This window comes from Topomyia yanbarensis, chromosome 2, assembly GCF_030247195.1.
Source record: "Topomyia yanbarensis strain Yona2022 chromosome 2, ASM3024719v1, whole genome shotgun sequence".
NCBI lineage: Eukaryota > Metazoa > Arthropoda > Insecta > Diptera > Culicidae > Topomyia > Topomyia yanbarensis.
This window is the reverse complement of record NC_080671.1, coordinates 187,291,604-187,303,651: the sequence shown is the minus strand read 5'-3', so window position 1 is coordinate 187,303,651 and position 12,048 is coordinate 187,291,604. Positions and strand designations below refer to the sequence as shown.

Below are 12,048 nucleotides of genomic sequence, written 5' to 3'. Positions count from 1 at the left end.
TATCGTCGCTGTTGTGCTATCTTATGATAAGCGCCATTTAGCACATTTCGAGAAAAATGATTTTTAAAGTTTGAGATTGAATATCTTGAAACTTATAAATGGTATAAACAATTCGAAGAAGACAATTGATGCTTCTATCTATTCTATATTAATCTCTCAAATATTACGAAGATCGGTCGACTATGTTGTGAGTTTTTACTATAAATGTACACAGTCGGACTCATAGATGACAAAATTTGTATGGCGTGTAATAATCGTGCATGGAAAATTTTCTATAGAAAAAAAATCATCAATTATTAACTTTTATTCATATCTTTGGCTTCATTTGGTTTATAAACAATGGATGAGATGCATTTTGAAGGAAATGAGTCAGGGAATCTAGAAAAAATAGTTATTTTTGGTTACAGTGTTGCCAAATATGCTATATTTCCAGTTTAAAACTTATACTGCATTTTTGTCACAATTCGTGTATTTTTGTTTTGAAAATGATGATGCCATTGTGTTCCTCAGATGGTTTTTCACGTAAAAACATCTTTTAGATGAAGAATACTTGAGCCAATCCTACGACACAATCATTTGAAGCAAAAAATTAAAAATTTCTCAGCACGTTTTTCGCTATATCTCAGTAACCAAGCAGAATGTCAAAATTCTGAAAACGCCACATTGTAGAGATTTTTTAGACAAGTATTGTGGCATATCTAACTCAGTTTATCCCAAAATGGCGTTTGTAATAAGATAGCACAACAGCGACGATATACCATGCACGTAAAACGAACCTGAACGTCATTCAAATCTGTATGTTCCTATGGAAATTTACATTATTCTGCTCGAGACTTACGCGCTATTCATTCAACTTACAGCCAAAATATCTTATTTTTACACGATTTTATACGAAACAGTGTTGAGCAGAGAGAAAAGCCAACTGCGTTATAAACATTAGACCTTTCCACATTTTGAAAAAGTTTTGAAATATTAATGGGTCAGCTTAGATTTTTGTTCTATGTGCGAATTTAAAAACTTTCGTCAAAAATGACTTAATTTTGACATGATTATGCGGTGTCTCCAATCAAAACTCGTATTTTTGCTATCTTTCCATAGAAGATCACTTACAATCCGATTTAATAAGCCCTACATGCCCACATATCATCAGAGGTTGTTCCTTAGACATATCTTAACATGTTTTAACAGGTTTAGCTCTAATCGCAATAGAAAATTTGTTTATTGGATTTTTAAATAGAAAACAATATCAAAACCAAGGAAAATTAGTTGAGAGTCGGAACAAGAATTTTTCTGCCCCAGCATATTGCTTTGCTTCCTAACCAAAAAGACAAAACTCTCAGACCCACTACATTGCAGTGGACCTAGTGGGATTTCGTGAAATTTGAGGTCAATGTTAACCCTCCGGCACTCGCGCCAAATTTTGTAACACGAGCACTAGCGCGTTGTACTTTGTGTAACACAGATAGTCCTTCGAATATCTCGTGATCCGTATCATTTGGAGCACGATTTCCTTCTGCAAACTTGTACAGTAGATTATAACCTTTTGGATGGGCGAATGAATATGTCGGATTTCTGCCGCCAGGTGGCGTTGTTCTGGAGATCAAAACCTTCGAGGTGGTGCGATATTCCGCCACTAAGTTACGTTAGTGGGAATGCCATTTTTGGCCTACTGTATCTCGAATTCTTGATTTGTTAGCAGGAGGGTGTCTTCAATAGATAAAAACTTACAAAAGTGAAACACTGAATAGCCAGAGTTGCTGGGTAAAGAATTTTTAAATTCTAGTACCAGGCGTATTTAGCAACCAAATAAGTAAAATGTATTTAGCAACCAAATAAGTAAAACGAACGAATACACGTAAAATTGTTTTATTCTACTCAATAGTCATAATCAGTATTGTTCTAGACAGTATGATAGTATATTATTGGTGAGGTATACGAGTCTCGAATCTAATCAATACAAATTGCAGAACAATTATGTTTATTTAGTATTATTGTGTATTTAGGAAGGTTGTGTCATCTGACAATTTAGTGAGTTTATTTTCAGAATATCATCGTTTTATTCTTTTCCTTAGTGATATTGGTCGTTTTCGATTTTATTTCGAAGAAAAATTAAAACAATGATCTTCCAAAGAGTCAGGAATTTGAGATAGAATAGGTTGAAAAAATGATAGGCTCTGGTTCACTAGCACCTCTTAGTGGAAGAATCCCATACTATTCGATATACTACCTCGAAGTTTTTCACCTCGTGAGCAACTTTGCCGAAAGCACTAACCCGCTAAAAAATCATGAAATTGAGATACATTAGGTTAAACAACTGTCATGCTCACTAGCACCGCCTAATGGTAGTTTTGCGAAACATTCAATATATATCTCATTTTGATTTGCTTAGCAACTTCTTCGAAGACACTGAATTTCTAAAAAATCTACATACATGTAGGGGGACATGGGGACACTTGACCAGGTTTTCAGCTAAACCTGCATAATTCTCTAAAAACGTTTTCAATCCTTCCCAACTCACTGAGATATGATGTGCAAAGGTATTGTGCGTGTTCATGATTTTTCGCAGAATTTTTAATTCGCTTTTGCAAAACTTATAAAAGTTTTTCTGTGATCGTTATTTGTTTCTTTTGGTCGGGAGACTTGACCAAGAGAATATTGAAAAGTCAGGACAAAAAATAATGACATAAAACACACTGTAATCCCTTTTTTTCCATATTGTCGAGATCCTTAGGTATCAGGGTTGCGTTTCATAAATTTCGATTTTTTAAATGTATTCCCTTTTAAGGATTATCTGTACTGCTTACATTGCATATTCACTCGTTACGAAATTAGCCATATTACTGCTAGCTTTGATTACTAGTACTAAAAAATATAGTCTGATGTTTTAGGTAGGATTTTGTGTGACGTGCTTAACATTAACAGTAGGTACCGTAAACCGGGGTGACGTTGATCACTTTTCGAAGTAATCATTGTATATTTTTAGACGCAACACATTTTTTTCAAGTTTAATATTTTTAAACCATGTACTGATGTAAGCAGAATAAGATTGGATGGTTTTATCTAAAATTGTCCGCTTACAGCTATTTTTCCAAAAATGATTTCAAGTTGATGTCCGTTTTCGTATTCTGGGGTGACTTTGATAACCTGCATGTTCACCCACATTAAGTTATTGATGTCAATGTTTTTCATTCTAATGTTTGCTTAAACTAATTCTGGAAAGATACTCATTATGCAATAAAAATGGTGCTAGTTACTGACGAGATGAATTCGAAACACAAAAAAAAACAAAACTTAATTAAGATACTTATTGTTAAATAGATGTTAATTGGTATTATACAAAGTATTCAATGTACTGTAAAATTCGAGTAACCAAAATTTGTAAAATTTGTGTCTAACTAGAATAAAAGATTCTGAAAACCTTTAAAACTGCTAAAATTGTTTTATTTCAGTGCTTTATCAATGTACAAAATGTTTCATCCATTTTAACACGTTGGAATATTGAACAATGAAAAAAGTTGCGAATTTTAGCTTAAAAAAATTTGAAATAATTGCCAACTAGTTTCACAAAAAAATTGTATTTAAAATAAACATACTCTTACAAGTAAATTTGGTACATCCCGCTCTAAAGGAAAATAAAATCTCGCTTGTAATTAATTACTCTTGCTCAAATCTGAGATTTATTTGTTTCATAAAAAATAGACACTTTATGAAGCTTCGTAAAAATAAGGTAAAGTAAAATTTCGGTTTTTTGTAGTTTTTGTACCAAAAAACCGAACAAAATACTCAAAAAGTATAACAAACCAGTATTTCATAAGTTTAGAGTAAAAATCATTTCAAACTAAAATGATTCGGTAGACTATTCTGGTTTAATAAGCGATCTACGAAAAAAGTTTCGAGTGATCAAAGTCACCCCGATGATCAAAGTCACCCCAGTTTACGGTACCACAGCATAGTAAATATTATAAATTTTGTATCTCTCTTCAGCTTATTGCCACTTGGTCAGGTCTCCCCATTGCCACTTGGTCAAGTCTCCCCAACATTAGTTCTTACGTTCAATGTCGTGCAAATTTTAGTATTAACTATTCCAATGGTCTGATTAATGTAATATCATTTCACTACTTCATAAGGAATAAGATGAGTTATAAGTACTTTAAAAGTAATTATTAGCCGAGTGGATATGTCCATACAAAGTTTGATAAATAATTACATCATTTAACTCAAATTTATTAATTGCAGAATATTTTTTATGAGGAAAGAATTTTTCATTCCAAAGTTTTAAATTTTCCTTAACCTTTCTTGAAAAAAAAACTGGAAAAAACTGGATGCTTGAAAAAAAAAACCTACTTTACCCTTATATTGTTTAAGTCAACGATGCAATGCACGTAATTTTAAGTAAAGTATGCTCCATACCTTTTACTGAAAATTTGAGTCGGTTTTTTGATATTGTTGTCCAAATTAAAAAATATTAAAGCATTCGAATTTGATTGTAATTGTAATATTTGATCGAATTTTATTGTTTTGAACGTTTCAATCTACACATCCACAAAATTCTGAATTTAAGAGCATTTGTTAAACTCGACGATGCGCTTAAGCCTTTCTTTAGATACCACTATAGCAACTAGCTGAGAATTCAACAAATGTTCATCAAAATATTTGACACAATGTACTGCCACCTTTATGTTTAAGTAAAATTCATTTGAAATCGAATCAAAATGTACATTCTCGAACCGTTTTACTCACAAGTGGAATAAAAAGAGTTCAGGTTACGGTGGATTGAAATCTTATTCTGGGGCACTTGGCATCATCCCATGGCTGGCTTGAAAATTTTATGAATCAAGTTACAATTTGTGAGAAAAAAAACTTAATAAATTAATATTTAAAAAACTGGATAAAACTGGCTCAAATTTTAAAAAACTGGAAGATTTTTCCGATTGTTTGACTGGATGTTGTAAAAAAAACTGGAAGAATCCAGTTTAAACTGGAAGGTTGGCATCGCTGCCCAGAACATGATTTCTGAGGAATACAAGGAATGGTTTGGTTTTGGCAAATGTCTTTGCAACAAAATAATAACGAAAAATCTCAACGTGTTGTACAAAGCACAACAGCGCGAGTCGCATAGTGGTCTGACATTGAAAAATCGTGGGACAAATTAATAACTTCACGTGGTTACGGTATAGTATATTGAATGTCTAGTATCTGTTTGTTTATGTAGAGGCATAAAAGTTGTTTGAAACTCGGCCGTAAAGGTGGTACTTCGTTTAACTTTTTGATAACAAATAATAGAAATACGGTGTCTTCAACAAAGTTTAATTCTGCGCATCTTTTCTGAAGGTAGTACCTTCTTCATAAGTCCTATATGTTTTGAGAAAAATCGCATTTAGTTTAAAATAATTTCAATTTTTCGTTTTTACCCAAAACTTATTTATTTTTAGTCCAATCGTGTAACTTTTTTATATATTTCTTCAGGATGCCTGTAGAACAATTTATAATGGCTTTAACCCTCAAAAAGACAAGCTCAAATTCTGACTTCAAGAAGCATCGCTCCTAAGACCCAATGAAATCAAAAGCCTCTTTTTTGTTGTTTTATCAGTGAACCCGACAACTTCAAGTTCATTGAAACTAGAGAACTGTAACTAGGCGGGCCTCTGAGACCCCTTGCTTTTTTGAGGGTTAATACAACATAAACAAAAAAGTAGGGAAAAACCTTATATCCCGAATTTAATAAAAAAAAGCAGAAAAAATGGGATATATTTCCATTTTTAAGTTATCCCTGCTAAATTTTTATGTGGAGTAGTATATTAGGACTTGCTAGCAACTAACTGAGGCATATTTGCGTACGCCTTTTGTGCGACATCCAAAATGGGAAAACATTTTAAAAATGTGTTATGCTGAGGACACCATGTTTTTGTAACGTAACCACGAAGAGTTATTAATTCATTCCGTTTTTTTTTGTTTCGAATTCCGACAACTGTATGTCAGAATGAATGAAATAAACTGACTTGAAGCGAGCTGGGTTTGAAATCTGCTAGATACGAGAATCCCGTTTACAGCAAATCGAACCGATGATGGCAGGTAATCCACTCGGATTCTCGTATGACATGCTCCTTGCAATATGCTGTGAAGTATTTTCACTTATTTCGCATCCTTGCCCTAGTTCTTGAGTAATTAATGAATTAGTGAGGTGCCCTGCTTAATATGATGAAAATAGGCACTTTACACTATCTATAATATAATTTTGTATCGATGTATTATATTCTGATTCCTAATATTACCATTTGTGTCAATGCACTGAACAAATATGTCAGACGCTGTTCTAAACAATGATGGATGAAAATAAGCTCAAAATTTTATGAGAAGTCTGTTTCCTAATGTGGCGGGGAAGCATAATTCATTAGATATCATCTCGTTTTTTTACAATATATTTTTTTCATTTCTGGTTTGAATATACATAAAAAATTTCTTCTGGTAAAGAGGGCGTCTGTCTTTGGCGTGAGGTATGTCGGTAGACTTGAGCGATTCGTAGTAACACTGCTTAAGCGCGATTCCTGCCAGCAGAGGACATAAGATTAGTCCGTAATATTTTAGCCTGTTTCTAATTACCCTGCCGCTTCTAGTTTTCCGAACTGTATATTTCACATCCTTGCTCTCACTTGAGTACTCATAATAATTATTACTAGGTAGGTAACTAGGTAGTTTTTGACCCTGAATCCATGTTTTGCATTAGATGGCGCTTGGCTGTGATTTTTTGTCAATTGGGCTGTTCTTGCAACGGATTCCTCATGTTATGTTTTTTACATTTTAGCGACATTCAATTAGCTAGAGATTACTGGGTAGGGAAAGTTATGAAACATAGTCGAAATAAAAAAGGAAAAAAAAACCTCATGTTATGTTTTTCTGCAAACCTGTTATTTAGCTTCCAATTGATGAAAGAGCCTATTTTCAACGACTATTTGTACAAAATTTGAGACGCAGCAACGTAACATATGAGAAAAAACAAAGCGTGAAGCGGCGTCAAAGCACTACACAGAGGAGTAACTAGAACAAATTCCTGGCCAATAACCAAAATATTTTTTTTCGATTTTCTCTTTCGTTATATTTTTTTACATACCTAAACGCCTGCTGAATAACGTGGCAAAATAAGGAGTATGTCAAAAATTGTTAAAGATTTTTTGCTTGGATGCAAAGTGGTGATATTTTAAGGGGTTTTTTAGTTATTTTAATTATATAACCAGCAATATCGCTTTCTAGTGATGATGACTCTATTAAGTTAGACAATATTATTACAAACATAGTAGAACACAGCCATTTGTGTAACTTTAGGCTAAAACCAACTGGAAATAGTAGTGTTGTTGTGCATTACATCAACTTTAAAAAAATCGTTTTTTAAACCTTATATTCCAAATTTGAATGATAAAAAAGATGCATTATACGGCGAGATCCGGCAAAGTTGTTGAAGCGGTATTACAAAAATAGATTCCAGCTATCTGAAAAACATTCGAACTCTTCTGATCTTGTCCGATCCACAGATTCCAAGCGATTTGAAAATCTGGAAATTTTTAGTAATTTGAGGTACACCGAAATGCTGTAGGGCCAAGTACTATGTTTTTCAAAATGTATCTCTATGAAAATATGCACAGGCGTCCCTTTTCTTCCCCTTTTTCCACTGATCAACTGTTTTTGCAACTGGAAAACCAAGTGTGTTTACAAAAATCACCTAGAAATTATTAGTATTCGAAAGGATATAGAAAATTTACCTCTGCACTGGTAGGTTGATGAATGCGAAATTGTTTCAAAAATCCAATTTTAGTCTATTTTTTGTTCACATTAAGGAATAATAAAACCAATAGCAGCAATAAATAACTTTGGCCAGGAATTGACCCCAGTTACTCGTCTGTGCACTGCACTGTTTGTTTCACGAAAAAACGCGCTGAAACGAGTGTGTTTTCTCGACTCTCAATTTTTAAATTATTAAATAAAATGTGCTTCAAATTTTGACATGATTTAAGCTTTACTTTATAGCGTGAAAACCATTCTATATGAACTTCAAAGATTGGTCAAAAATATTTACGTCTCAAGATTTCTGTTAAAACTATGTGTTGGTTTCGCAATGTGAAAATGTAAATCTGGACTTTTAAGGTTCGTAGACGACGTACAAATTCTTTGTGTTAATATTACCAACAAGAATTGTAAACGCTATCGCACCTACACGTAGAAAACTTCTGCAAGGAAGCGATTCATGGCACGGATAATCCCGTCTTGTGCGAGGCCGAAAATTCACGATTGTATCGTTAACCCTCTGGAAGTTTGATAAACTTTATCGTTTTTATAGCGCAAAAAATATACAAAACACGTTTTTCTCGAACGCTGGTCTTCCTTAACATATCCAGTAATATAAACTAATAATCAATTTGCATTTGCTTTCGCGCATATCTGTGCTTGTCCCGTTAGACAAACTAGTAAAAGTAGAACAAAATCAGCAATCTTGCATGTGTAATCAGAGAACGCTCCATTTTCCGTGATTAACAAAGTAATATTATTGTACTCATCTAGCAACGCAGTTTGTTTGTTTTTCAGTTAACACTTCTATTCCTGCTCGTGTGCACGTTTTTTTTCGGTTCGTATTCTGTTATACTAGGTATTTTTGTATGACCCGGGGGAGTTTCTGTTGCCGCGTTACTGGCTGATTAGAAAGAAATTGTCTTCCATTCAAAGATTTGCACTCGTCCAACTCGCGAGAGCAATCAATATTACATTATAGCAGCATTTATTTTCTGTCAATCTGTTTGTTTTAGTTCAATTGATCGTCGCGCCGCGTTTTCGGTTTGTTTTGGATTTTTGAACGCCTCTCAACTCAGTCGTATCACCACACATTCAATCACTCATTCTTTCATTATTACATTGAATCATCAATTCGTTCCGAAACTAAGGCGAACAATATTCACTAATTCTTTCTTTTATCTTTCTCTCCCCATTATCTACTGCTCATACAAACAATCAATCTTCAACAACACAAATCGCAACAACTACCATCTTCAACGCTGCGCACCAAATGATCACCCGCATGTGCAGATCGACCCCAATCAATCATCATAGGTTATCGTCCAACAGTTGGTACAACAGCAGTGGCACCAGCAGTAGCGCCGATAATCTAACGATCTCGCAGCATCAGTCCTCCGGTGGTCCAGTGACACCCACGCGCAATATCTACAGTGCCGTTGTCCTGCCGGACCATTCCAACCCGGTGTCGTCGTCGCCGTCGCCTTCACCATCAGCGCTGCTAACAGCGAATCCGCTAGCTGTCGTCGGAACGACCGGTTCAGCAGTGGTCAACAGCAGCTCTGCAACCAGCGAGCGCATCAACAACAACAACTGCTATGATAAGCTAAGTTCTAAGAAAAAGTTAAAGTCACGCTCGTCCGATTCGGAGTCGCCCAGTGACGGGGGACATCATCATCAGCCGCTGCCGCAGCCGCATCATCATCCTTCACACCATTCGCGGCAAACGTCTCCGATCTCATCGTCTCACGTTCAGCATCATTATCATCACCATCATCCGGGTGGACATCATCACAATCACCTCGGTGCTACTAGTGTTAGTGGTCATTCCTCGCAACTTACGCACAACAGCCGAAGCGATCGGTCCGTCTCGAGATCCCGGTCACGATCGCCCAGTAGTTCCTGTTCGTCCACCAACAGTACTACCACCAGCCAGTCGAACGACACTTCGTCGACTACAAGAAGTCCTGCCAATCTTGTGCTAGGTAGCAGCAGTGCTCCATTCGGTAGTGGTCGAGAAGGACGTTCGGATCGACTAGACCGTGAGCAGATCTGTAACCGCGGAAACCTCCAGTCGGCAGTAACCGTTAGCAGCAACAGCAATAACAATGGTGGAAGCAGTTCCGGTGCCAGCAGTAGCAGTGGTTCGGGTGGAGGGAATTTGAACTGTCATTCGGAGGATAACCGACCACTAGCGATTTGCGTACGGAACCTACCGGCACGATCGTCCGATACTTCGTTGAAAGATGGATTATTTCACGAGTACAAGAAGCATGGCAAAGTGACATGGGTGAAGGTAGTGGGCCAGAGTACCGACCGTTATGCGTTAGTGTGCTTCAAGAAGCCGGAGGATGTTGAGAAGGCACTGGAAGTGTCCCACGACAAGCTGTTTTTCGGTTGCAAGATTGAAGTAGCACCCTATCAGGGCTACGACGTTGACGATAACGAGTTTCGGCCGTACGAGGCGGAGCTGGACGAGTACCATCCCAAGTCCACCCGAACTCTGTTCATCGGAAATCTCGAGAAGGACATCACGGCGAGTGAGCTGCGGAAGCACTTTGATTGTTTCGGCGAAATCATCGAAATCGACATCAAGAAGCAAGGTGTTAGTGCGTACGCATTTTGTCAATATTCGGACATTGTTAGTGTAGTGAAAGCCATGCGTAAAATGGACGGTGAACATTTGGGCAGCAATCGAATCAAGCTAGGGTTTGGTAAATCGATGCCCACAAATTGTGTATGGATCGACGGAATAGCGGATAGTGTGGGCGAGGGCTATTTGAAGTCACAGTTCGATCATTTTGGCGCCGTATCACAAGTGACTATTGACCGTGAGCGTAAGCTGGCGCTAGTGTTTTTTGAGCAGGTTCAGTGTGCGCAGGTTGCCGTAAAGGAAATGCGCGGCGCGACATTACGCGGGCGGAAATTGCAGGTGGATTTTGCCTCGCGCGAGTGTCAGGATGCATTTTTCGATAAACTTGACAAACAATCTAACGCGTCGTTCGGTTCACCACGTTTCGAGTCCGGCTCCAGCAGCCGATATGGAAACAATCGGTACGTGGAAGGATCCGGCCGAAGCAGGGCCGCTTCCTTCAGCCGGCCCAGCAATCCGTTAAGCCTCAGCGGTGCCGTTTCTCCAAGGCTTGACCCGTCGCCCGTTTCGTCAAGTCGAGGGGGTGCCGCCGGAAGCAATCCCAGTACACGATCTCGAATCGTTCGATATTCGAACGAAGACTATTACCTGGATGGTGCCAACAGCACCCACAGTACTGGCAACGAGCGAAGGTTTCGCAGCTATGACGAGTACAGCCAAGGATCGGCGGCCAGTTCGCACGAGGACGCATACGAGCACGATGGATACAGCAGTGGGCACACGCGGAGTAGTGCTCATGATCGGTTACAACCGCCGGCGACTTCGGATTCACCCCCACCGGCTGTGGCATCGAGTGGGCTGTCCTCGTCGATACAGTCCCGATTGGGGGATGTGGAACAACCCGCCGGTTTGGGTAGGAAACGAAGCGAGAAAAGTCCAGGTAAGTGAATCGTTATTTTTGACAGAATATTATGGAGGAAGTTTTTATGTCATAGCGCGCTGTTGACAAATTTTGACAAATTGACATTTCTTGCTTCAGTTAGAATCCGGACGCAATGTTAAGTAATGCAAATGGAAGAATTTTATTTCACTTTCATAAGAATACTATTTTTATGTGTGTTTGATTAAGTATCAAATCTATATTTTAATATAACCCCTTGAAGTTTGAACATTTCGCTTGTCAACTTCAGCGGCTGTGTATTTCTAGATTTCTGATTCTAAGCAGCATCATATTTTTTTCAGTTTCCAGACCATTGCTCAATTTTATTTTTTTTTCAATTAACCAGATTTGGGGACATTTTGGCGGACTAGTGTGCTACTAGTGTACCAAAGTATATTAATTCGTCAACAGCCTCGTACCGTTCCGCATCGATTTCCTCTTCAAAGCCTACACCGTTCGAACTACCTTGCTTTGCATCGTGTACTTTGTCTTGTAAGAGTTTATAACCAGTTTGATTCTCGCATCCTCTCTTTTCAAGACATAAATGCCTCTTCTACTGCTCTGCGGTCGATCCCAATGTTGTTCGCGAAGCAAAGAAGCATGTGAGATCTCGTGATGATGATTGTTCGGACTACCAGTAACTAGCTTATAGTTCCATTTGTTGTATTTGACTGAGGCGGTTTTGGTGGCTCCCGTCAATGTTTCTTCGGGTGACAAGAGATCGGTAATTTGCTTCGAG

General features: G+C 37.5%; 1 protein-coding gene across 5 annotated transcripts in view; it reads left to right on the top strand.

Moving 5' to 3' along the window:
• LOC131682428 (protein split ends) overlaps positions 1 to 11,338 on the top strand; it is a 283,675-nt gene extending 272,337 nt beyond the window's left edge. For all 5 annotated transcript variants that reach the window (XM_058963880.1, XM_058963883.1, XM_058963881.1 and 2 more), the window contains one exon: positions 9,070 to 11,338. In XM_058963880.1, coding sequence (XP_058819863.1) covers positions 9,070 to 11,317 — 2,248 coding nt within the window. In that variant the 3' untranslated portion in view covers positions 11,318 to 11,338. The remainder of the gene's footprint in view (positions 1 to 9,069) is intronic.
• The last annotated feature ends 710 nt before the right edge of the window (positions 11,339 to 12,048 follow it).